Below are 27,701 nucleotides of genomic sequence, written 5' to 3' on the forward strand. Positions count from 1 at the left end.
GATAGTCACGTCTCTGAGTGAATTCTCACAGACAACAGATAGTTAAAATATCCAGCTTTATAGAACAAATGCAGCTGTCTACAGCCTGGTGCAAAAAAAAAAAAGAATTGTTTATAGCGTATTTTCCCTTTAATAGCAGCTGCAAACTCAGTGGTCTTTGTATAACTTATAAATTTACACTGTATTTGTTTTTTAAGATAAAGCAAGTCATTTTTTTTAGCTTATTTAATAAAAAATGCATTGATTAGCATGTATAATTTACAAATTGATGCGTTATCAAAATTCTGTCATTAATCTATCAAAAATAGATAGGCATGGGCCCAATTATTGTTAGCAGATTAAAAATGCAACCCTCCCATCTCCAGAAAGCTGACAATGAGCTGACTAAACATCAACTGACGGTTCTAAGCTAGCATTATGCTAGCTAATGTCAGGCTCGAGTGTCCTAAAAAATCCCACTTTGCCTCTGATTAAACAGTTTCATTACATTCTCACTTCATATGAAAGTTTATTTGTGTCTAAGTCTAACCATTTTAGATCCACTTAAAAGACAGTTTCAGTAACACCAACACATCGGCTAATACCGGCTAACAGCGGCAAAAACACAGAAAAGTTCATTAGTCAGAAGTGACTCATTAGCTGATATCTAAGTCCTTCAACAAAGTTTTACAGCCTTCTCCAGAGTAAATAAACGTGGACACATATTGACAGCTGAGGTAAACAACACAGACGAACGGCGGCAAGACTTTTTTGTCCTACAGCGACCACCTGATGCGTTTGAATTAGGAGGGGCAACAATGAAGGACTCAGTTGATGGCAGTTTGCAATCTACTGACATTTACTGGTGAGATTTTACACACTGCAAGTTTAAGTTAGATGCCAATACATGCTAGGTGTCACCTCAGCTAATTTTAATCACAGAACTGGACCTCTCAACCATGCTTGTGGCATTGGTGCCTGTTCAAGCACTGTGTGATTGAAATTCAAGTATAATTTTATCAGCGCTAATAGAAAATATGTGTATTTTTGTAACACACTCATTCAGTCTGTGCCTGAGCCTTGCTAACAAAGCTAGGTAGCATTAGCTGCTAACTTAGCACTCCAAAAACTCAACCTGTTACATGTACTGAGCTACTCTGATAAGACTTTGAGAACCCGCAGAGCTACAGCCACCTCTTGAATCCCTTCAGCTGTAGTCCAGTGTTTATTCATGGTCTTCAGAGGTATAGCCAGAAGTTAATCTCTTCTGGCTGCAGCTTTACATTCAGCAGACAAGTATGAAAGAGTATCAGTCCAATATTTCCACAAAACAATTCATTTAAGCAAAACATTGACTCCTGAAATCTCTCCCCTTGTGGGTTTTATTTGCAGAGAGCAGCACTGACAGTTTGCAATCTATTTTATAGTTTCCTTTTTGTATTGAAATCATAAGCAGTGTCAACAGCGTCTGCGCCAAACTCTAGTAATATCAATCACTGCAAAGTTTGCCTTAATTACTTCCTGCTAGATAAAGTACATTACACTCGTACTTTGATGCCAAACGACGACAGGATCAGATTCATTCATTACCTGATTCCAACAGCACACAAGATTATATTCCTCCCATAAAACTTGGGGATGTGACAGAGTTCTTTGTGCCGGCCTTGGCTTGAATCCAGCGGTTCAGTCCAGCCCCTGCACTCACAGGTTTGTGTGAGAGTACTCTCTGTGCTTTCCCCCTCTCCATCCTCTTTTCGGTACACAGTCAGACACACGTTGGAGAGCCACAAGACGCCGTTACCTCTCCTGAATCTATATGGGAAGAAAGAGAAAAGGGGGGAAAAAAGGACAAAAGCAATCAACAAATCCCGTTTGCTTGAGTCCTGCGAAACATAATAGGGCCAAATCATCATCTATTTAGCTTCGTCAAATCACTGACAGCAGGCCTTGATAAAAGAGAGTGGAAAATATGTAGGGTACAAGACTGTGCCAAGACCCTCACCGACAAGAGCCCCCTATTGAAGCCAGATGTTGACTCAACTGGCCAATTTTGATAAATGGCATAATGATTACCATTATAGATCGGGTAATTTTATATCAGCGTGCCACATTGTTGGTCCTCTTTAATGATAGCCAAATGAACTCTGGTTTGTGCCTGAGGCCAGGTGGGCTTTTCTGCTGTTGGTATGCAACATGCAGCGCTTTAACCACCATTAGGAGGGCGCCTGTGCTGAAGTCAGGGCACCTGGTCTTGTGGGCACCAACTGACAGTTCCTGTTGTTGCCATCAAGTGTCCAGCTGAGCCCTGAGCACATCACACAGGTCCGTAATGAGACTTAATTGGCGCTTTAGCCTGACTTTTGCCTCTTTCAATGTCCTCAATCCCATTAGAAAAGCTTATTCGATCAGAGCTTCATGTGCTTGACACAGTGACCCAGATGGATCTTACCTTGTGTGACCCGTGAGGTCCCAGCAGACCAATTGTGCTCTGGTCCGAGCACTGAAGTCTGTCTCCCATCCCTTGGGGATTGGCGCATTACAGCAGATTAGCTGGAGTAATACCTTTATGGAGCATGGGTATGCGAGGTCATGGGATCTTTCCAGGACATGAAAACTAATGTTTGCTTTCGGAGCAAACTGTCACAGACACACTTCTAAGAATCAAGGAAATCCAATTAGTTTAATACTTAAAGTCAAATAGTCGTCTTTCCTCTGATCTGACACTGAACTTATTCCACCCTTGCAACAGCTTCTATCCCTCTTTTCCTCTTCCAGTCTGAGTTCTCGTAGAAATGTTCCTGACGTAACCTGAACCTGAGCATTACAGTTGTCTTGGATTGCAATACATCTTTGAGGATTTCTGGTCTCTGGGACTTGCTTTCAGGAATGTGATGCAATGAATTTTTATTGAATGCATACTGTGGACCCTTCAACATAGAAGGCATAGAAGACACACGTCTATAAGATCCAAGTGACCCCCCCCCCCCATCATACCTACTGATAGTGTATTGTCTTCTATTATGGTAGTTGTAGATTAGATTAGGCTGCCACTCTGGATTGTAGGAGAGAAAAGCTTTAGGTGATGATGTGTGTGTTTACCAAAGGGGTACAGACAAGGCAAAAACTCTCATGTACACTAGCATTAGCATGGGTTCAGTGAAGCTCTTTTATTATTTCCAAGATTTTTTTTCTCAGTGAGTTCACTTTAAAGGAGCAATCGTTTTTTTAAATGTCTGTTCCAGGTAAACCCATATCTATATTATATTTGAATAGCAGTTTATGGATGCCTGTGATCGAACACTAAATGACAAACATTATCCATAATGATATGGTCAGTGCCCTCACTGAGCTGATGGCATTTTGCAAATACTTCTATTGATGTATTGTTCCAAAAACACCTCACCGATGCACGTGTGTGTGGGTATTCTGAAATCTTTTTACACACTCACATTGTGTAGCCCTGTCTTAATTAGGTAAAGAACTCATAATGTTAATTGTCTTCTTTTACTTTGCTTCACTCATACACTCACTTCATTAGCTGTGCCTACGTGAAGTGTAGGTGTACAGAATCACACCGTTGCTGCAGATTTATTGGCTCGATATCCATGATGAGAATCTCCCATTTGACCACATCTTAAAGGTGCCTAACCTAATAGTTGCAACCTAAGTTGTAACAATCGAGCTTGCAGTAGTCTGACCAGTCTCCTCAAGCATCAATAAGGCATTTTTTTTTACCCTACCACTGGGTATTTTCTGTTTTTGGACCATTATTTCCAAACCCTAGAGTGGGAAAAATGTGGGAAAATCCCAGCAGATCAGCAGTTTCTGAAATACTAAGAGCAGCTCATCTAAATGATCTTTTCTTCCCCATTCTGATGCTTGGTTTGACCTTCAGCAGCTCTTCTTGACCATGTTCTTAAATGCATTGAGTAGCTACCATTTGATTGGCTGATGAGATGTTTGTCTTAATGAGGAGTTGAACAGGTATTGACCCTGTGCACGAGAAAATGCTAACTTCCTGGTTTGAGACCGGATGTGGGGTTGTACATTTCCGGTAGCTTTACTTTGCGGTCAATCGCTACTGCGAAGATATACTCCAAAATTGATGTGAAAACTCGAAAAAGATCGCGTTAAGTCACAGAGAGCAGAAGGTGGGAACACTCGCGATTGTTGTTTCATAAAAAAATCTAATGATCAATTTTGATGTTTAAAGAGTTTAAATCGATCAGTTGTTTACATCACTCAACACAAGCAGAACTGCAGCAGAAGACACATCGTCCACATTCAGAAGCACATCTCTGTATAGTGACTGGTCTTATGATTTAAACAGGCAAATGTTCAGCATTCAAACTACAGGTGAAGAATAGTCTAACCAGATGTTTCCCCCCATATGTCGATATCAGCTAGTCAAGTACACACCCACACAGCATGTTAACGAACCGTGAAAAAAGCCACACAAAAAATAAACGATTGCTGGTAAGGGTTTCTATACATTAGTATTTACGAAGGGTACCTTGTGACTTACCTTCAAAATTACAGCGGTCCCTCGTTATAACGCGGTTCACCTTTCACCTCGCTGTTTCGCAGCTTTTTTAGTGCAAGTTTGCATGCTTTTTTACATCACATTGTGTCCTGCGTCCTGATCGCTGCAGACGATCTCCTCCGTGACGTCTCTCCTGTACAATACAGAATCGCTGCATCGATGGCTAGCAGTGTGACTCCGAAGTGCAGTGCTGTATGTCCACGATGTCCACGAAACGTTTTGCACCGTCAAAAAATAAAATTGGCTACTTGATTTCACCTATCGCTGGTTATTTTTAGAACATAACACCTGCGATAAACGAGGGACAGCTGAGAAATATAACATTTGAATCCTTTTCTCTTTTGCTCTGAGGCGCGGGGATAAGTATCGACAAGTCGATGAACATCATTTACAGATATATTGGGTAAATGCCCGAGACATCTATAGAAATGTAAATCGCCGCTTGATTTATTCATTTGCTTAACTTGTTTTGGACCGTAAACAGGGCGCGAATAGGACACCGGAAACAAAGCTCCCACAGGAGTTTCCGCACCGGAAGTAGCATATGCTAACGTGCACATAGTCAATTCCTAATAAAAAGGCCAGTGAGAGTAGATGCTCTTATTAAACATGGCCAAAGTTTCAGATAACAAGGTGAGCATATATACAAAGAATAGCTGTAAGGCAAACACTCAGTTTCCTCTCGAGCACGCAGGTCTAAATGTGAATAAAGAAAACATTGGCTTGAACTGTGCGACATGCAAAGCCACCTTTAAATTTAAGGTGGCTTTGCGGCCAGCTGTCTTGAATACAGACATCAGCTGTGTCACTTTACTTGTTCATCAGTTAATGTCACCAGATATCAAACTGGGAGTTTTATGTGCCAAATTGCAATCATTCACAATCAGCAAGGACCAAATGCAATAAATAAACACAAGAAAGAGCCACAGTAATGAAGTTGTTTTTGTAGCATAGCTCATTTTATTGTTTAAACAGTTTTGCATAGGAAATATATCCACTTCCAGTAATTGACTGCAGTAAAAACAGCTGCTAGCAGTATAGGCTGGATATAACAGTAACAATCACAAAAAGTTGAGCCTTATTTACACTGATTTTAATCTTGTGGCAATTTTAGCCCCTGCACCAAATGTAACTAGCTTGAAGGCATCGCCTATTGGGTGGCGTTGATAAAAATCAATAAAAGAAGGGATATCAAGGCCTTTGCTATACAGTTCACAATGGACACCTGTGGCTCCTAAACTGTAAATGAAAAGATGAAAAGAACAAAAAAAAAAAAAGGGTTTTCCAAAAGTCCTCTAAAACGTACATTCAGATACATACATAGACCTTTGCACACACTTGCAGTGTAACTACGATCACTACTGGAGACTGTTTACATATTGTTTTGTTGGTGTTGTTGTTGTTGTTCCTTTTATATATTTATATATATATAGATTCCACCATGATTCCTAAAATAGAAATGTGTGCGCAGAGGGAAGTAAAAGTGCCACAAGACCCAAAAAGAAATCAGCCCTGCAGAGAAAAATGGTGACTAAAGAAATTACGTCATTGCGCTTAATGTAGCACTGACCCTCCCGCCCGACTCCCCCCTCCCTCCCTGAAAAAAAAAGAAAAAGAAAAAAGAAGAATTTCCTATTATTTATTTTTTAACAAATCCGACGTGGGCATCGTGTGCTGACGTAATTCGAAAATGAATAAATCACAAAAAAACCACCAAAAGAAGTGATAAAGAGCATATTTTCAGATGCGTTTGCCACATTCTGCTCGGTGTGACGCCGTTTTCTTCTCGCCACGTAGGAAAGTTAAGTCTATCACATTCTACATATTGTATACAACAGACACTTGGACAGCTTGAACAGGCACTGCATTGCTATCTTTTAGTCTCCTTTTGGTGAGTGTTACATCCTGTAAAAATGCTGGTTTTTCATGTTTCATAACAACCTGATGCCAAGTGACTAGCAGCTAGCCAAAGTATGGAAGATGTATATTGCTTATGTAGGATGAAAATGAAGTTTTCTCTTAAGTCTGCATGTGTACAAGCCTCTCAGTCCCTACAGAATGTGTGACATTCAGCTAAAAAGGAACAATCTCACATATTGCATGAGTGCCACAGGTCCTCCTTGCATAAAGTCGTCCTGTTTCTCTGCGATCGCAGCGATCAGTGTAATAATACTTTCCAGTCTCAGCATTTGCTCTGAATGGGGGCTCTTGAAGCTGCTGATGGGTTGAACACTGATTTTTTTAACCCGAAAACACTAGCTCAGCTGGAAGGTACAGTACCCTAATCTGAAGCACCTGAAAAGCATGTAGTATTTGTTTGTAGTGTGAATGGAGGGTTTCCTATAGTACATCAGGATTTGACAACGTGTGAAATGACAAAAGTGCAAAATGAGTGGATGCTTTCTTTTAGGAAATTCTTAAAACAGCATCGCCTTCATGCGAACGACGCGCACGGCTCCAAACTTGCCAGATATACGGTGAGATGCAGCACCAATCACATTGCGACAATTGTGAATTTTTTCTTTTAAGAACAAGAAGAAAAAGGGAAAAATAAAATAAAATCCGACAGATTCATCAAGGACGTTTGTCACTGCAGATTTGACCCCGCTTCTCACTTAAGGTCAGGTGCAAACTGGGGCCTTTGCCTTACAGGTTTACTTCCCAGCTGCTACAAGAAACACACTCACACCACAATCTTGTTGGACAAGAATTCACACCCATTTCCAAAGAAAAGAAAAAAAACCAACCCCCGAGATAAATCACATCACACGCTCTATGGCCACACTACTGAAAGAACAACAATTCAAATATTCATGAAGTCTTTCCCAAGTGGAAATATCTAAGCACTAACCAAGTTCAGAAATAATATTAATAAGAATAAAAAAAAGCCTTCAATGTTGTTGTTTCTTAATATTTATGGATCAGTACAGAATACACACGCCCTCCCCGACCCCCCCTCTTTTATCTTTACATACAGGAACACCTGATGAAAACACTAATCAGAGAAACCTGGAGAGTTCTAACTCAAATCCAGTCTCTGAAACAAACAAATCCAAATTAAAAAAAAACATTTTTTTTGTTTGTTTTTTCTTCTTTTTTTTTTCCTAAAATGGAATTGACTCATTTTCCCCAGAAATGAACATTTACAAATGTGGGCTTCAAAGAACTCCCCCGAAAGTTTACAGTGTACAAACTCCTGTCCTACGGCAGGCTTTTTCATTTCCTCGACAGAAAGACCCTCATCTTCTATCGCTGTGTAGTGTCGGAGGCACTCGATCATACATCCAGCTCGGAAATTTAACCGCGTACGCACTTGCACGCACGCTCAAGCTGCCAAAGCAGAGTTCAGCCTCGCAGACCGCAGCTATCGACGCAGTCAGGATATTTACCATTATGTACAGTCTCCTCTTCAAACAGACACCAGCACAACAGCACAGTGACCCTGACACACTTTTAAGTTGCGCACACAAACACACACACACACACTTGGGGACAATGCACTTCAGTGGGGTCTCCAATGGCCAAAGGCTGCAAAGCACTTATAGTTTTTTTCCTTTTAAAAGAAAAAAAAGCAACCAAGAAAAAAAAAAAGAGCAGTGCACTTACAACGGGGTGACTTTTTTTCGTTTTGTTTTTTTTCAAACATTTTCTTTCTGCGTGAGAAATCTGGGTGAAGACGGAGAGATTGAGCTTGACTTGAGGATTACTTTTTAACAACGATTTCTGCTCCTTAGCCCTCTGCTGGCGCCAGAGAGCTCTCGGGGGAACTCTCCGAAGGAAAACGTTTCTTTCACGATTGCAGGGAAAGAGTGCAAAAGGTGTCATAGCAGCACTGGCTGCGCTGCAGCTTTCTGCGAGAATTTTTTTTTTTTACAATAAAAATGGCAAGGTATCGATTGATATAAATAATGCCCTGTAATACGCCTGAGAGGTTTAGTTTGACTTCTGAACACTGTAGGACGAGGATGGGGGGTGGGGGAGATGATTGCCTATGTGCTATTTAAGTGCTAGATTTTGTTCTCCTAGTGGATTCTATTTAAGCTTCTACTGGGGGCATTTGGACAGGAAGTTAGAAGACACCACACTCCTGCAGTCCAATATTTCCTTTAACATACTCTACGGGGCTTCTGCTAGGGAAGCGTCTCAGGAATTGACATATGTGCATATCGTATATACATTTATACAAATCTACTACTTATAAAATACTTTCTAAAGGCTTGCTTGAGCCTGTCTGGAACTGATTTCAACAGGTCTCACTAGCATTAGTCGGTGTGTGATTGTTGCGCAGTCACAGGCCACTTCACTGATGTGTTTAAGGCATCTACTTGGGAATTGCATTCGGCGACATCTAGAATAGCACGGCGTAAAGATTCGGAAAAAACGCGCGCGACGCCATCGGCTGCGGCTCTCGGGGAGCCGAGACAGAACGGGATTCTACGCAAAAATGATTTCTTCAAATGATTGTCGCGCTCAAGTCAAGCTGTCTCTCCAGTGGAAGAAGAAGAAGAAAAAAAGAGCTCCTTCAAGGTCACGCGCTAGCACCCCAGGTGGAAAGTTGAAAGTAAGAGTCACAGTAGACCAATCAGTGACTTTGCAGCCGCAGCAAGCCCAAGAGTGCATCATTTTAAGATAAGTACTTCTAGAAAAATACCACCCCTCCTCCCAAATCTCCCAAATTCATAATACACGGGAACATGTCTCACCGTCGTTCGGTAGGCCTATAAGCTAAAGAAAGAAAAAAAGGAGAAAAAAAAAGACCTTGTCTCACACTGCATAGGAAGCAGTCCCCACTTTGGTCGATAAAAAAGGAAAAGAAAAAAACACCCACAACAACAACAACAACAACAACATCATCAACAACAACAACGACAAACAACGATATCAACAAAATAAATGCATTACAATATTATCTATCTCCAAACTAGCCTCTAATAATTGACGCATCTATAAGCACTACCTACATAGGCAAAACTTGGTATTGCATAATTTTCATAATTCTGAATTCCACCCTCCGCAATAGTAACTGGAAGATGAACGAAATGAGCATTGAAAACAAAAAACAAGGAAAACAAAAGATGACAGGTTATTAGAAAAACCACCGAAATACTGAAAACAAACAAACAAACAAACAAAAAAAATGCTGGTTGATTACAAACTTTAAAACGGCAACTATACACAGCCTTGATATGCAATGTAACTGTGACATAGAGTAGTACATGAAGTTAAAAATCAACAATTTCATTCAGAGTACAAAACAATTCTTATCATAAAAATGTTAATTTTTTTTCTATAATGATAAATGCAGCAAAAAACAAGTGTAGTGATGTCTCTATATTCAAAGGCAAGGCACGTAATGTGGACTATATGTCATCGTGCAAATTAAGAGTACTGGAGAGATTTTTTTTTCCTCGTATATAAATATGTCTGGACTGGAGAGGCAATGGCCGTGAACACGCCACGCGCAATTCTTGATTTCGGGGATTTGCCACCACCTGGATTCGGAATTTCAGCTTTCAACCTCTTCCACTTTAGAGTTAAACTTGCACAAACTGTAGCTTTACCCACAAGCCCACGCTACATTTGCATGAATAATACAAATTTTTCCCATGAATTAACACTTCTTATTTTCTTTTTTTTCCGTAAACATAAGCTTTAGAAGCTGTCGGCCAAATGCGTATGCTCTTGATCTCATCGTGAACATTTATGCGCACTATGTGCATCTCGTTTTCTTTACTTACGATTTTTCTTTTTTTTCTGAAATAAATAAAAAAAAATCTCCCCATAATGATGGGAAGGGCTCAAAATAAGTGCTGGTTTTGCTCAGCGCTGCACAGGTAGCTTTAATGCTCGCCTTCAACTGCCTTTCCTACTTAATGTTTTTACTTTTTTTTGTTTTTTTTTAAAACTTTTTTCCACGCGAGGAGACGGATATCGTGACTGAAATCAAATTCAGATGTTTTCTCAAACATTTTACCCATAAAACATTTCATATTTATCCCCCTTCCTTTAGAGTCTTAGGGCTGACAGACTGATAGCTTCCCTTCAAAAATTCAATTGCACTTGCCTCTGTCGCATTTTTTTTTTTTTTATAATCCTTTTTTTAAAGGAGATGCTAATTCTTTCGTGAGGGGTCCAATCTCAAGCCTAGCATTTAGTGTTGTTTTGAAAACTGCATTTAGAGTTCTCAACCTTTACCCATAAAGCCCCTTTCAGACATGCACTCCTCTCCATTAATCTGACAGCATCTTAACATTTACGGGCAGCTTTCGACACGGCGCGGGTCTCAGTCGTACTGACGGACAGGCACGCACAAGTTTACCGTACAGAAGAGGGCGTTTTCACTGTTTTCACAGCAGATATTTTAACATATCAAAGCAGGAAAGGGTGCAACATGCAGATGTTCTGTGAGGACCCACTGGTGTCACCACTTAACGCTCTAGGTAACCTCTTAACCATCACTTTTCAATTGGAAAGCTGTGAACTGGTGCGGTTTTTAGCCAAAACATGCCCCACAGGACAGGAACTGCTATCTGTCCGGATGCTGGATGACGCTCCAGATGATGGCAGTTTACCCCACCAACACCCATCCTAACTTGTGCAGACTTTGTTGCCCTTTCAGCCAGGAGGGTTTGCTTTTGGCGTCCAGCGTTGCCACTGAAGAACATCCTGTGCCCATCTCAGAGATGCTGCTGGCTCAGACCAAGTAAAAAGGTCGGGGAAGTCCTGCTGTTGCGTTTGCTTGCTCACTGCCCAGCTTGCCATGACCTACTGGTACACTTAATGAAAACTGAGCCATCATCCTGTCATGTGGAAATGTCTCCTGTGAACAGGGTCTGTGGCGGCGAAGAGAATTAAATATCGCCGGGCACATCCTGCGGCCACAAATGCAGCAAGCCTTTTGCACATACCGAGGCTGTCTGCGGCTCTGCCGTGAGAAGCGTTCACGTAAGAGTTACCGGTGTCTTAATCGCTTTGACAAACCCGTGAAGCCATGTCTGAAAGGGGCCTAAGTGTTTACATTAATTCATGAAGTAAGTAGCAGTAAAGAATAAACAAAGTCAACACATTTTTCTGAACAAAGAGTCGTATCACAGTAAACTGAAATCAAATGGAAGAAGAAACACTCTGAATTCACAAGTTTTTGTTCCTATGGTGCACACAGTGAATCGTTTGATGCGGGAAAGCCTCTTCTCAAGAGGTCTCAGTTGGAGAGCTTAGAGTCTCTGAGCCATCCACCAGGCAGAGGTTGTCAAATATGCAGACCCCCTCACTTATGCGTGTGTGTGGGTGTGTTTGTAAATCTAGATTTTACATCTTCCTCCAACATGGAAAAATAATAGGAATCGCCGCTAAGAGACTAGAGTGTCATGCAATAAAACATTAAGGCATCTATACATCACAGTATCTGAATGGATTGCAAAGTTCTGCAACACACAACAACTGACTGGTGGGTGGTAGGTGTGTGTGTTTGTGTGTGTGTGGGCCGGGGTGAGGAGACAGCAGACCTGAAGCTTCTTGGGGTTTTTTTTTTCTTCTTTCCTCTGAACGAACCCTCATCTTCACTTCAGGGCCAGTGTCCATCATCGGGAGGGACGGGAGTGGGGAGGGAACAAGGAGGGGCTGGGATGAGGGTTGGGGGGGGATAGTAGAGAGGGTTATGCAGCGCTTGCTGCTTTGCTGGTTTCATCCATGGCTGTGGACACCTGTAGTGCTAGCTCCACACTACCAACGCCCCCACCCATCTATCCACCCTGGGGGTCATCCGGCCTCTGTGTGATCAGTTCCCTGTCTCGGCGGGGACCAGGGGCTCACCAATGATGTTTATGCTGTAGTTCTGGTGGACATTTGTTGGCAGAATCGGAGTCCCGTTCGACACTTGGAATGGAACTAAGCTCGCCCAGGTACCAGGACTGTGGAGACAGAGAGACACAGAGAGAGACAAAGAGATTACTCCTGTGCCGTTTGCAGTAAAAATCTGATTCTTTCACCCAGTTATCCTGAACGCTGCTTCGCTAACGACCAGCTCTGCTGCCATTGAGGTTCGTGGTCTCGCTGTTGGTTTGTTCAAACGCAGATAAACAAAATAAAAGCTCGTTAAACTAAGCCGAGGGGATCCCACTTGATTCCCAGTGAAGGACATCGTGTGAGAGAGCCGTGACGCAGCCGCTCTTCTGTGCATTAACGGCGGTGGAGAAAAGCGCGATGGGGGGGGAGGAGGAGGAGCGCGATTGGTAGCGGCGGCGGCGGTGAAGGAGGAGTGGTTGTGGGTAAAAAGTGTGGGGGTCCCTACACAAAGCTGTTCCATCCCTATTCATCTCACGCTAATGGCAAAACAACACAGTGATTGTTCCTGGGGAGCAACGGTGCTAACTGAAAACGCGAGCGGGAACAAACAGCATGTTGTTCCCGAGGGGTGCTGCGCAACGTAGATGTCAGATAATTAGCCCCCCCCCTTCCTCTTTTCTTCCCCGCAGGGCCCCAGTATGCACTCATCTAACCCCCTCCCACCTCTCGTATCACTCCCGCTAAGTATGAAAATACCTGTGTTACACTTTTCACCAATAACCGATGCACGCATACGAAGCATCAGCACGCTGTTGCCGCAGCTGAAACATGATGGATGGAAAAAAGAGCAGGAAACAGATAAAAGTGAGGAACGCAGGAGTGAAGGGAAAATGCAGAAAAAGGGAAAGAAAAGGAAAGCAGGCTTAGATGGAAAAAGGGGACAAGGAGGTTTTGTTTTTTGGGGGTTTTCTTCACATGAAACAAAACACAAGAAAAGCCTCGAGTCTGATGATGCTCCTGTGCAGAGACTCGACTCTTTGTGAAACTTCAGTATTAGAACAACACTGTCTGGGCTCATAAAAGCAACTCATCAACCAGTCTGCATTTTTTACAAATCACTAGTCACCGCTCTTTTACTTAAAACAATGGAAGTGCAAATTCAATTCACCTCACGGCCCGAGAGGCCCGACTCGCTAATAAAGAGTGAAAGACAGAAAACACAAGAGCCGAGGAGACGCATTCAAAACAAAAGCAAACATCACTCAAGTTTTAGGTTGCGTTTCAGTGCGCAAAGTGTTAAAAAAAGACTTCAAGGCTAATCCTCTCTAGCAGTTTTTTTTTTACCGTCCAGCCCGTCCTCGTTCTATCCTCTTCCCTCCCTCCTTCTCTCTTTCACTCTGCCAAAAATCATCGGACAGGAAACGGGGGATTAAGTTTTTCCTACCTTTCTGAACAAAGAGCGCACAGAGCGGCCAAGGACTGCAGCGCTCTCCTTTTCTTTCTTCCTTCCTTCCCTTCTTTTATCTCGCAGTGTTTCGCTTTTCTTATGAAACGCCTCTCAGGTAATGGCTTACATTGTTCAGGTGTGTGTGGGGGGTCAAACAGCTACAAAAATGCACTTTTGTTTTGCACAGATCAGTTTTAAACTGGCTGCCTGTCCGCACCTGCATCCTATAAGCAAGTTTTTTGTTTTACAGTACAGAATAACTCTTTGCATCAGTGTCTGTGCATGCATTAGGGTGTGTGTGTGTGGGGAGGGGATCAGTTGCCTCATTAGTATGACTGAACTTGCAATTCAAACTGTGCAGGAACTAAGGGGCCCATTCACAGGAAGTCAGGTATTTTGTCCCCTGTAGCTTTTAAATAATTAAAAAGACCTAACATAAAGACAAACATTTTATTTGAAGCTATTTGTTGTTGCAATCTTAACCTGCATCAGTGCAGCTCCTCTAGATTTCGTCTCCACACGAGCAGCTCTGAGCACGGCTAAACCTGACCTCCATCGCCGCATTTCCTTAGGTAACCTTCAAGATGGCCTCCCCCTGCCCTGTCCGGCTCCCAAACCTCACTAATTCTACTCCCCGCGAGCACAGCCTGGCCATATAGCGTGCTTCGTTTAAGGATTAGCTCCCTAAATTAGATTATCTAATGGCATCTTAATGGATTGCTGACCCATTTCCTGCACAATAGCAACATGCGAGTCTGGCAGCTTTTTAATTTGAGGGCTAGTACTGAAGAGGCCTAGCGAAGCGCCCCATTTAAAGGGGCGAGCAAGATAAAGGAGAAATCAAACTGATCTCATCTGTATGTTGAACGATTGGGCGTAAATAATCCATCAAAGAGGGAAAAAAAAAAGTGTAATAGAATTACCGTCCCCGTCCTCGCAATAATGTAAACTGAATCCAGTCGGGATCTATTCTATCTTTTCTTATTACTGTACGAGTCACATGGCGAAAGGAGGAGGAGTGAGCTGGAGTGCGAGTGGAAAAAGAGACCTCAGGCTTGCAGCGGGGGACATTTTTCTCTGCTATCTCTACTGGCCCATTAGGAGGCCTTTCGAAGGGGGTTCTGCTGTGTGCGTTTGTGTTTGTAAAAACATTTGTAACTTCAGCGAGCGCAAAATGACCTGTACACCCACACACACACTCACACACACACCCACACACACTGTACATATCCAGGGAAAAGGGGAAAGGGGAGACGTAACAGGAAAAGGCTTAGCTCAGCTTGCTCGCTCTAGCATGGTGAAATGGTTCAGGTTTTCCCCCAGAGAGGGAGAGATACAGTATGGAAGCGAGGGAGGAGGGGTGTGTATGTGTGTGTGTGTGTGTGTGTGGGGGGGGAAGGTGGGGGGTCTGTAACTTTAAGTTACAGAGAGTAAAGCATTACTTGAGCACAAAGTTAAACAAAGCTAAGCTTGTTTAAATACAGCGAGCAACTTAACCGCACATGGCTAACAATCTGACCTGAAATGACTTCCTTTTTTAAATTTTCCACATGCTTTGTCAAATTAGTTACATCAAAGCATTATTTTGTTGCTTTTATTAAGAATGAATCCAAGAGGAAGAAAGGCTTTGTTTCAAAAGCTGAATCACACTGCAAGAGTTATGCAGCTAAATATAATATTGGTATTTATATTCATCGCTTTCCAACAGATATGAAAAGAAAATATGACCTTCTCCTCTCGTGGTTTGTGTTCGTGTGCATTTACAAAAGTCGGTTCTGGGGAAAACAGAATGAAGGGACTCCGCTGCTAATCGAATTCTCAAGTGCAAAACAAGAAGTTACTGGGAAATGTATAAAACTATTAAGGCATGGAAAAGGAGATGAAGCAACAGAAAAGGGGGCGGGGGAAAGAAAACATGAGGGAGACACAAGGAAACGTGTGTTTTGTCAAAGGCATGACCTCATCTCGCAAAAGGTTAACATCTGCAGCGATAACAGCCACGGCTACTGGTCCCGTAATTGCGTTTATATGTGAACGTAAAGAGGAGACAATCAAGGAAATCATACATTATACTGAGTTACTCATTTCAATGCTTATATGTTGTGTGTTTGTGCGTGTGCTGAAAGAGAGGCAGAGAGAGACGGCATGAAAGAATGAAAAGGTTACCTTTGCCAAGTAATCCCCAAAGTGTCGTCAGTGGCACTGGGGCCATAATGCCTGCCGTTTTGAGTCACGCTCCAGTCACACTTCCTCAGCTGTCAATTGAAACCTAGCAGTCAGATCACTGGGCCAAGACAACTTCCACTTCAGATTACACTACAACTCAACACTGTATACACACATGCATGCAAAAGAGCCTAGGACAGGAGCACGGGAAATAAAAAATAGATTTAAAAAAAAAAGGCTCCAAAATGAATCCTAAGAATGAAAACTGAGTCAGTGTGTTTTTAATACTTAGTGAGATAAAATAACAGCTACAGGTGAAACAGACAGAAAATAAAAAGCATGCATTACAGTTAGTGGAAACAGCTAACCTGGAAGCAAAACAAAAAACAAAACGAAGTTAGTTAGTTAGAAAATGTGAGTGGCATCATACAGGAAGTTCATCTGTGAGCAGTCTCTACTGTTTTATTTTGTTTATTTATTTATTTCATTTTACCTGGTAAACCAATGAAGCCATGCAATCCACTGGATGCATGCACCCTGTCCATAATGATTGCTTCACTCTAAGTGCACTTTCAGATTCAGGACGCATGCCCTCAAGCATGCAGACTTTTTTCATTAGCTAACTGTTTTTATTGATTAAGGGTCGCAATTACAATGAAGTTACAGCACTCGCCCGCACACACACACACACAAATACACGCACGCGTCGACGCGCACGCTAACCCCTTCTCCCCTGTTTTAAGACATGCCAACCTGACATACAGATTACAAATTACTGCAACAAAAAAAGCCACGCACAAACTGTGTCTCCTTTGCATGCATTATGCGAGCGCACGTGTCGGCAATCCAGCTGAGAGCTATCTCTGCCAATACCAACCTAACCTTGCCCTGTGGTCAACACATTCATTTAGTAATGCATCGGGATAAAACTGCACTGTTAGCACTCCTCGTGCAGTGGCAGACGTTTTGCAGAGGCTCTTAAGAGGGATTTAATCAGATATACGCAGACGCTGAATATTCAGAGCCATTTGCAACGGTCAAGAAATGTGTTCTTTTTTCTCCGAGCACCTGGATGAACACATCGGGAGGGAGGGGTGGGGGGGGGGGGGCTGATGGTTTCCTACTTAAGCCATACTTAAATTGAGGGATGTTTGCGTTGTGTTCCTTCATCTTTCCTGGAACAAATGTGAAGTAATGGCAAGAAACAACCAGCAAAGGGAATTCATTTTAAGCAACGGTGACGCAATAACAGTCATTTGGTTTCAATTTAACGTATCGGTTTCACTTGATGAATTGCTTTGAGCGGCTGATTAATAAAACTGAATAGGAAACAACGCAAACTTGTTTCATTCAGTGTGTTTTCTCAGTATTTATCAAATGCTGGGAGACCAAACCCCCACACTGTTCCCGCACTCTCCAGCCTGACAAAAGCTTGGAGAGAATGCGCGGGTTGGGCCAGACGCTCGGTGCCACCGCTCCTCGAGGGGCTCGCCATCTGTCCGCTGGCACCGACACATCAGAGTCGCACGGGCAGCGGGGAAAAAAGGGGAAGGAGCCGGGGAACGTTAGCAAACAGATGCAGGCAGATTGTGGATTAGAATCCTTCCTTAGATAATACCAAATGACATCTGATCACGGATCTTTCCCTGCGGAATGCTAGATGGTGGCATTCCCTCGAGGGGTTAACCAAGGCGAGAGATGAATGGAGGGTTTTCACACATTCATTGCCTGGGAATCGTAGAGCAGGTGTGAGAGCGTGTGGTGGTGGTTTGTTTTGTGTTTTCATTTTGAAGCCTAGTATTAGTGTGTCTGTGTCCGAGGATCTCTATTTCGGTGGTGCGACATTTTAAAATAGGCATGAGGTGAGAAGTTGTTTTTTTTTTAATTTATTAGCAAGTTATCACAGAAGACATGCTTTTTTATAGCAATGAGATATAAATTTAACAATAATTCGTAATTCGATGATGATCAGGAAACTCATGTGTGTGCTACGGGGCTAAAATAATGACTTGGGTATTCCAAAAACTGTAGTTCCATCAGAGCCTTCTGCTTTTGGTTTATTTTATTTAATATCTCTGGCAGTGGCAAGGAAATGCAAAACAGATTCAATGGAAGTCACGGCCTCTATCAATCACACATACAGACAGAGACTGAACCTCCACGGTCCAGACACAATGCTGACTGCATTTCAAAACCTTGACTGTCTCTTTCCCGTTCCTTCTCGTCCTCGTTCCTACCGAGCCTAGCCAGAAACGGCTTCAACCAAATAACTGACATCGTCAGTAAAGTCTTATGGACCCCCCACACAATACGCATCATTGCCAGATGAGGACAATGACTGAGCATTCGGTGAAAGTGTTTAGTCCTGAGGGACTTGGCTCGGTGTCTCTCTCCGCTCCACGGGGCCAGATCCTAGGCCGCTAAATCATACCACAGAAAACAAAAACAACTGCGACAAGCAGAAGCATGATGAATCAATGCGAGGACTGTTTAGACTTCCTTAAGCCGACACAAACATTTATTCTTGGGGATATAGCATGTAACCTTTCAGAAAGGTATCATTGTTATGCTTACAAGGCTCTCATTCTTCTACATTTCTAAGCTACTGTCTTTTTGATAAAATGCTTCCCAAACCAAATCTAAGGGAATATGTAAGCCCCAAAAGAATTCATCTTTTGACTTGTCAGTGCAATAAAATCACAGAATTATGCCACCAAAACATAACTGCCATTAACTAATAAAACTAGTAATTAAATCTTTGACTATATTTCTTTATTTTAAGAGCCAGCAGTCCTTACTGAGGGGATCTTTATATATCTGGCTGATTTCAAAATCTGAAACAGAAAGGCTTTGTAGCCTCGGGGAGCCACGGTTTGGACAAAATTCAGCAGTTCATGCAGCTACTCTCAGACTGCCGCTGTCTTGTGTAGTCACTTTGTGCCCCACTGAAAGAAGTAGCAGGGCTACTAGAAATGTGGAAGACAAACTGTGCGACATCAGCCAAGTGAATCCTCCCTCTCCTCCTCCCTCTCCTCCCGAGTGGGATAAAAGCATCCCACGACTGCTGACAAATATTCCCCCCTGTGTTTTTTTGGGGGGTTTTTTGCCCTGATTTTAGGAAATTCAAGTGAAAAAGGCAGAGAGTAAAGGAAAGACAGAAAGAGAAGTGAGGAAACAGAGGCCAGCTTTGTCTTTTTTTTTTCAAACTAAACATAAAAAAAGTGAGCTGAGGAGAAACCCAGCGATCATTATGTAGCTGTGTGCAGATGCATTCAATTAGTTGTGGTTGGAAAAGCCTTGGCTCAGAACAGCGCTTTCAATAAGACTGGGTAGGGGAGAGCACTCTCCCTCTCTCGTCCGACAACACCGCAACAGTTCTAACCTCGCAGATACGCACACCCCCACACACAGAGAGACACACATATCTATCCCAGGACATCCTGTAGCCAGTCCTGAGGCAACCACCCGACGCCAACGCTACATATTTAGCACGTGTACGGTAAATGAGGTAAATGAGTGTGCTGACTACGTGTGGTATGCGTGTGAGAGCTTCCAAAGTACGTGTAGAGGAAACAAAAATGAACACATTTCACTCTCAAAAGCATCCATGTGTACCATCTAGCTTCTAATGGCAATGACCCTTCACCTTTCTTAAGGTCTCTTTTTCCTCAAGTGTGGAATTTAAATTCAAGCACACTCGCTCAAAACGATAGTTTAAAATGGGCATAATTTAAGCTGTTAATTTAAGCTTCTCAATTCCAAAGTGAAAATATTATGCTTCCATATCAAAGGTTCAATTGTGGTTTGAACAAACAAACAAATAAATAAAATAAAGCATTGCTAATTTTTTATGCCAGCATCCACGGCTACGGTTGACCTCAACTTATCTGTCGTTTAGTCTGAACTTCTGAAGTGCTCTAATCTAAAGGGATCATTTACTGCTCCCTAGAAGTCAGTAGCAGTGTGTTTCTGGATTTTGTAGAGAGCAGGGATTTCATAAAATGGGTGGAGACGTGGGAAGGGGTGAACGGATAAGATGAACAGGTGAGCTGAGTGCTGAAGGGGGTGAAACCTCACCTGTTGCTGGTGCAGGAAGGTGGGATCTCTAGGGTTTAGGCTCACAAAACGATTAGCTGTTGGCGTGCCAGGCGATGAGTAGCCTGGGTAGCATAGCGTCACAAAAAAACAAAACAAAAACAGAAATAAGTGTCTGGATTACAATTTGGATGTCAGGAATTTACATGGAATTGACTGCTGTAACCATAGTAACATTGTTAAATTCCACTGATACTCTAAACTATAAACATATAGTGAAAACTGCCTGCAGGGGTTCCGCAAGATTCAATGCTGGGACCACTCTGATTCCTTTTATCGTTTGCTTCTAATGTCAGACACAGCCTAAAATCTTTTTGACCCCCACTAGTGGTTTATGGTCTCACCTGGCTGCACTGACAAGCATACTCCTAGGCAAATCCATCCAGTTGGCATGGTTACCAGAATACTGATACTGAGTGATTGAAACAGACAAACTACTAACTAGCTTTGTGCCACTCTCATGTTCACTTACTCTTCAAGGGTTATTTTTTTCTAATAGAAATAATTAGATCAGTGCTGCCCTTAGCGATGACTTTCCACCTTAAGTGCGATGCAAATTGAAAAGATGCAAATTTAGAGCACAGACTATACACTACATTAAAAAACACAATCCAGTGTGTTTCTAGCGTGAGCTACTACACGGTGAGGAAGTGCTGTATTTGCTGTGCTGTAGGTACTGTGTGTCAGTAGTGGGCAGCAGGTACTGGAGCTCACCTTCTGTTGATGTGGTGATGGGCTTGGTGTCTGGCATGGAAAGCGAGACAGGTCGCACAGCACCGTGGTGTGGGGAGGGAGCCAAAACTGGGGTGAAGTGGCCTGGGACCTTTCCAACAACCTGACCACTGCTGTTAGGCTGCAGTGGGGTACAGATGATAAAAAAAAAACACAACAACAACACAATTATGCACTTTATTTTTTGAAAGAGCTGAAATAAGTGTCACAGCAAACATGAGCTGCATGTTCTTGTAAAAACACCACCTAAATTCTTTCACTTCTCTTTTATTTCAAACATAATGCGGTAGGAGTAATAGAAACCAGGATCATACTGAAATAATGCATCTGAATTAACACAAAAAGCAAAGAAAATCTGTTTCCCCCCCTAAACATCAACATGTAAGAACCGCATTTGCTTTGCCCGCCACCAAAAACGTGTCACCTTATAAAACGACAGACTGTGTCCAGTGACTTGAGTTTACAAGCGCTTGCTCCCTTGTTAATGTGCAGAGGGGTAGATCTCAATAAACCAAGACAAGCATGCAACAAACTGAACACTAAAGAGGCTGAACATCCTATCACGGCGTCATTTCCCTCCTTTTCGGGGGGGTGGGGGGTGGGGGGGGACGTAACCGCCTCTGTTTGCCCTGAGAAACTTACACTTAACAACAAAAGATTGCTGGACCACTGACTCTCACACTTAATGCTCCGCCTGAAGAAAGGATTTTAGTACTTTCAGCCGCTGTCCTGTCACAGTTATTACCAAAACTCTGGGGGGCATGAGCAACAATAGATCTTCAGTCAATGACAATGTAATTCCTACATGATTCTAAACAATGATTTTAATGGCGCTCATAAATGGAATTTAGGGGGACCCGGGCATGAAAAGACGGAGAGAGAGCTGTGGAGTGACCTGTTACAATGGCGTGAATGTGCCAGTATAGAAAGAAAAGCAGTGGGACTATATATATGGAGAAGGAAATAAAGGAAGCTAGTGGGAGCTACTCTTTCAGACGGCTGGAGACTGTCTGGGGCGTTCATTTCGGGGCCGCCCCAAGTTCAAAACTCAAACAGGCCTTTTTGGAAAAGAATTGTGTCCGCAGGGTTCCCTTCCATGTGAATAGAATGTTTAATTAGAGTGTAATATAATCTGCGTTAAAGCAAGCATAAAAACATTCTGGCACTCGTCCATGGGATTATAAGCGCTGTGTTATTTGCTGTGCCCCCCCCCCCAACCTTCGCTACCCCCCTCACCTCAGTCTTCTTGCGCTCTCTCTTACCTACCGGAGCCCACCTCGCTAGCCAAGTCACCCCCCCCAACTTTCCAGCACCCCAGCAGAGGGCCAGTTAATTCTGCACAAGAGCCGGGCCCCGGCAACGGCAAATATTTACAACCTTTATCATTCCCCGCGGTTTTTCTCTGGAGTAACCCTCTCTCCTCCCCACCTCCCCACACTTCCAGCCCGCTCCCTGCTCTGGAGATGGAGCCGTCTACAAGGCCTTTGTTTACAGTTAGAACAGCGGGGATATAAAACTCACATAAATATCACACGGCTCTCTCATCTATAGAGACGCCTGCTAGCTCCCTCCAACACACTGGCCGCAGTGTGTACCCTGAATGTAGAAAAGCCCAGAGCTATTTGATTTACTGCCACGTCTCCGTGCAGTATTGTTTGTCATGTGTGACTGCAATTGCAATAGTTTGTTCAGTATTTTTTTTATTTTTTTAATAGAGTCACGCGGTTGATTTAAAAAAAAAACAAAAAAACATGAATAAGGCTGGGAATGTGCTATAACCTTTGGCGTGAGCTCTAAATCAAGCAGAATATATATATGCGTTTTTGTCACATGAAGTGGTAACAAAAATAAATCAGTACTTTCTCCACTGATATCATGTGATTTACACTAAATTCATTAATTTTAAGTGTAGTTTTATCTTTTTTCTAATATTCTATCCCCTCAAAAAGTGGGAGGGAGGCAGGAGTCCATCAAATTTAGTCATCCTAAGTGTATAAAAAGTGCAGTTTGAGGTTTGTAATATAAAGATATTTAGAGCAGGAAAAAATAATCTTCCCTGATGCAAAAAGCACTAATGAGGCAGTAATGCTGAAATACAGACAAACAAATGCTGTAATTCATACATTCGTTCTCATCTTTAATCTGTCGGATGGAAACGGAGCCCAATAATATAACAAAGAACGACTAGAGGCCGTGAAAGTTGTGCCAAACAACCCTACGACTTCTGGCTGAAGATCTGGCTTACAGCCTTTTGAAAACACGGGGGGAAACGAAAAGACAAAAAAAGTCTGACCTGGCTGCTCTGCGGGCTGGACGGGTCATATGACGGCACGTAGCTCTTGAGGGAATCAGCAGGGTTGAGATGAGGCGGGTAGCGGATGGTGGGGTGCGAGAAGTAGGACGACGCCGTCGGGGGCAAGATAGCCGAGGCCGAGAACTGCAGCGGCGAGTGTGGAGGGGGGCTCCTCGCCGATATAACTGCAAGACACGCAGACAAAGGAGCGGAGAGAGTATGAGCCTTTGACTGTGTTTAGGCAGGAAATGAAGTCAAACGTTAAAGAAGCGAGTCAGCATTTGGAACTCACCACTGTGTCCTACGCTTGTTAGGCCTGGGTGATGAGGCTGAGGGAAAGTGCTGAGTCGTGGTGAGGAGTCCTGCGGAGAGGTCGGGCTGAACAGCGGCTTCTCTGGCTTCTTCATCGTAGGAGAGGACATGTCTGCTGGTAGGGAAGGGCACACGAACACGTGAATGAATCTGCACTCAGAAAACGTTAGCGAGCCTTTTTGATTATTGCTCAAAAGTTCAAAAGTTGAGCTTCTTTCAGGTTACAGTCATGGGACTCAAGTAAAAAAAAGTTTCTCCCAACTTCCCTGACATGAAATGACTTCCCTAATGGAAAAAAATGAACTTTTAAATATTTTCTTTTGCAGATTTTTAAAAAATTTTTGTTGAAAATTAATCAAAGATTTCCCCGTAGCTTGTACTAATTCTTCCATTTCTCATGAATGAAAGGAGCTGAATGCCAAAAATGAATTACAGTTGAAATTAAGCACAATTTGATCTGCTTGGGATTAGTGCGATCAGGAGACCGTTTCTTTTCCCCCTCCCTTTCGCCAGCAAATGTAACTCGCAGATGAAAAATGGACTCTGCAAATTGCAGACATCCCCAAGGGTCAAAATCACATATAATCTCTGGAATCATTATAAACCACCGGACATCCGCTAGAAATAAAAAAATGTGTCTTCTGTCATGTCTGAGAAGACAATTAAATCCAGTGAAGTGACACGCAGTCGGAAAGCAGCTGGTCGCTCAAATAGGATTTAAGGAATCTCAAGACCCTCACGTAATCTTAAATAGAATATTACAGTGTTACATCTGCTTTGTTTGGCCTCACACACTGTTTGACAAGCCACCGTAATTCCCCATGAATAATCCTGGAGGCTCAGCACAAGACACGGAATTTGTTTAGGCAATTCGTGTAGTTCTATGAAGTCAAAGTAGGTGCACAAACTCAACTTACGAGTCGCTCATTATTGCTGCTCTACACTTTCGTGAGCAATGTTCTGCTGTCACGGCTGCGCAGTTTTCAATTTTCCATGGTAAGACGCAGTGTCTGAAGGGAACGTGATAACAAATAGATCCGAAAGGCAGTGGCTTATGTCTGCTTGTGCTTCTTCTATGAACATTCATCAAGTGCTTTTCTGGTCTGTCACAGATTCTTGCGGTGTATAACTTTCACATCATTCATCTCTTCCCCCCCCCCATCCTCCAAAAAAAAAAAAAAAGAAAGAAAGAAAGAAGCTGTGTAAACGCCATTTGTTCAGACGTTTCGGTAGCGTTAACCGTCCTTCCCTCCCTTTTCCTAACAACAGGGAAGGATCCACCCAAGTGACGGGAAAAATCGCTCATCACCAGAGGAGAGAGCGACAAAGGTGGCTGGAATTCAGGGGGATTTCCCAGTCTGAGGTTGCAAGAGGATACAGGCTTAAGTGCTTTCATTTTGTGTCAGAGGAAGAAATACCTTGGAGAAGATTTATATCGCCGCCTAATGTTTCCAGTAAAAAAAAGAAAAAAAAAAGGGAAATATTTTCTCCAGAAGAAGTATTCAGCTTCTCCTCTCTTCTGCTAATTAACTGCTTCAGAGACTGTCCCAAGAAATTAAACTGGACAATTAATTAACAGACGTTAAACACTTTAAACAGTTTAAATAAAAAGGTCCAAAGTGTCCTTGCAGTTAGAGCAGATTGGCCGTCCTTTGGAAACAATATATTTTGTATTAAAGGGGGTAAATATGACACCGTAATGCAAAAAAAAGGAGACAAATGTGAAAATGTACAGTACTTTAACCAGAGCACAACACAAGAAAGAAACTATTTCTTCCACTACATGGTGAGGTTTTGTCAAACGGCAACCATGTGGACAAAATAATTGCTTGGCACTTGGTATGACTCATATGGGTTTAATATCACCCCACTTCTCATTTATTCTCTCTTGACAGAGTAATGGCTGTCTTTGGAGAGTTTCCTACCCACTGCTTTCCCTTTCTCCTCACCCCAAGTGTCTAAGTTTACACAGAGCCGTACTCTCAGGCCTTGTGCACAGGGACACGCTGAAATTTCATGCAGCCACATTGGGCTGTGGCTGAATCCCACCAGTGCTGCGCCTCCTGTGTATCATGTGGTGTTTTTCCCCACTCAGCCTTCCTACTTATTATATTAAAATAGTTGAGCAAACCAAAAGAGAAGTGTTCAAAGTTCAGACCGAAGCTAGAAACCGCAACAGGCCTTGGCGTGGCAGGAAGAGATGTGCTTTACTTTCAATGATACTGTTCATCACGTTCAAACAAAATGTTTACTACTGTCTCACTTGGTTAAATCCAGATGAAGTGTGGGCAACGGAGTGTTGAAGGAAGTCAGCAGAGAGTGAGAATGATCTGGAAACCTGGGAAAGCGAGGCCTTAATTAAAAAGGTGACGGGCTCTGCTCTGCACCGGGAGACGGCGAAATAAGACATGCAAGCAGCCCTGTGAAGATCTCACTCTTTCTCGGACGGAAACACACATCTTTATCTACTTCCTTATAATGTAAGCCCCATGCATTCGCTTATTACGATTTCTTTCCCTTCTGTGCAATAAACTCGATCATCAAAAGTCCACTGATTGGCTTTTTGTCCATAACTCACTGCAGATCTAAACCGGATGAGGTTTATGAAAAAGAAAGCGCTGCGTAAACACAAACTTAAAGGAAATTCCAGGGAGCTGTTGCATACAGATAATAATTCATTTCGAAGCTGTTGAGCCAACACTCTACGCTACTTCCTTTATACAAGCGGCAGGTGTGAGAGAACAAAGATTTGTATTCAACCAGCAACTCCAAACAAATGCACGCATTTACAATGACTGTTGATGCCCAAGGCTATATCTGCCATGGTATTTTCAGAGGGGTGAGCAGCATTGATGTACAGTAGGTTATGACAAGGCTGAGAGTTTAAGAGAGTTCCGCTGCTGTTGCAAAACAATGCTAGGTGTTCACTTTGATCAGATCTATTTGCATGCAAGGACACAAGATCTTCTCATCCCTCTTTAAATTATCTCCACATGCCCTTGTGCAACCGTGAGCCGAGCACTCTGTATGTTTGTGCAACCATGTAAATTAGAAGGAGAACGATACTGGGAAAGACTCACCTCCGTCTCTGTCGCGCCAGTTTGCCTGACTGTTTGGCGGGCTGGGTGACGAGTAGAAGTCGGGCCCCGTCGGGCTGGTGTCCATGTTCTCCTCCATGTTGACGGTTTTGGGCCTTTTGCTGCACACATGGAGAAGTTTACGGTTTGATGCAGACAGTAGTTTGGGGGACCGCAACTTTCGAGAACGCAAGATGGTGTCAATACTGATTTAGGGGCAGTTGGAGAAGATGTTTGACAAAGATTAACTGGCATTATGTACAAGCTTAGTTAAAAGGAAGAGTCCAATATTTTGGGAAACACCCTTGTTTGCTCTGTTGCCAATAGTTAGATGGGAAGACTGATGTCACTCTCGTGTTAGTGTGCTAACTCTAAAGTTAAGGGCTGGAGATGTTTAGCTTAGCTTAGCATGAAGATGGAAAGCAGAGGGATGCAGCTTTATACTGACTAAACAAATGTAGTATAATGCGGTAGGCACATTTGTCATCATCTTTGTTTCATTTGTGGTTCATTTTGGCAAAAATATATACAAAACAGTATCTCGGAAGAAGTCAGTGCACTTCCCTTAAATTTAATAAGATATTTTTGTGTTTAAAATGATCAGATAAGAAAGCAAAGTCACTCTGACGCTGCAGCAGAACTGCAGCAGCGCTTTTATCTCCGAATAGCTCTTATCCTGAAACTCTATCTGTTGCCGTAACTTCCACTGACCTGCCAGGAGGGGAGGACAGGGGGCGATGCAGCCCCGCGCTGGAGTTCAGGTCATGATAGTAGGGTTGGCTGGGCATGTCCGCCATGGAGAAGTTTACCGTTGCACCGTGGGTAATGGGCACTGCAAAGGACACAGAGAAAAGGAAATCAATGTCAGTACTGTCAGACTGAGCACCATCTTTCGCACAATTAGATGCACAATGGCTTCATCGGCTTGTGTGTTTAGAACAGGCGAGATATTTCTAGATTTCTTTTTGGCTTTACAACAAATTAAAGAGTGAAATGTTTTTCTTTTTGCATTAAATGCCTCTTGTGAAAGTTAAAACGATGCCTTCGGATAGCTTCTAAAGAAACTCGTGGCAAACGTCCACAATCGCCAGCATTTCCTTCACTTCTTTGTCATCGGGCGCAAAACTTGGCAGTTTCCTCACATAATGATTTACCGTGGAAAAGGTGTTGTTTTTCTCACTGCGGTCAAGGTGAGGGATATTGTTTCAGTGGGGGCCAGGCCTGTGTTTACAGAACAAAAGAGGTTCACCACCCAGCTTCTCTCTCTCTCAC

General features: G+C 42.8%; 1 protein-coding gene across 7 annotated transcripts in view; it reads right to left on the reverse strand.

Annotated features, from left to right (window-relative positions):
* LOC146521731 (nuclear factor 1 B-type-like) overlaps window positions 1–27,701 on the reverse strand; it is an 82,475-nt gene that overhangs the window by 12,400 nt on the left and 42,374 nt on the right. For 3 of the 7 annotated variants that reach the window (XM_085149444.1, XM_085149462.1, XM_085149454.1), the window contains 8 exons: window positions 27,141–27,261; window positions 26,433–26,551; window positions 23,333–23,467; window positions 23,041–23,225; window positions 20,730–20,868; window positions 19,998–20,080; window positions 15,921–16,009; window positions 5,460–12,432 (listed from right to left, as the gene is read on the reverse strand). In XM_085149444.1, the coding sequence (XP_085005570.1) occupies window positions 12,300–12,432; window positions 15,921–16,009; window positions 19,998–20,080; window positions 20,730–20,868; window positions 23,041–23,225; window positions 23,333–23,467; window positions 26,433–26,551; window positions 27,141–27,261 (1,004 nt within the window). In that variant the 3' untranslated portion in view covers window positions 5,460–12,299. Of the gene's footprint in view, window positions 1–1,569; window positions 12,433–15,920; window positions 16,010–19,997; window positions 20,081–20,729; window positions 20,869–23,040; window positions 23,226–23,332; window positions 23,468–26,432; window positions 26,552–27,140; window positions 27,262–27,701 lie in introns of those variants that run through there. The other 4 variants (XM_085149426.1, XM_085149433.1, XM_085149468.1 and 1 more) reach the window with 4 other exon arrangements.

Source organism: Neolamprologus multifasciatus, chromosome 3 (genome assembly GCF_963576455.1).
Source record: "Neolamprologus multifasciatus chromosome 3, fNeoMul1.2, whole genome shotgun sequence".
Taxonomy (NCBI): Eukaryota; Metazoa; Chordata; class Actinopteri; order Cichliformes; family Cichlidae; genus Neolamprologus; species Neolamprologus multifasciatus.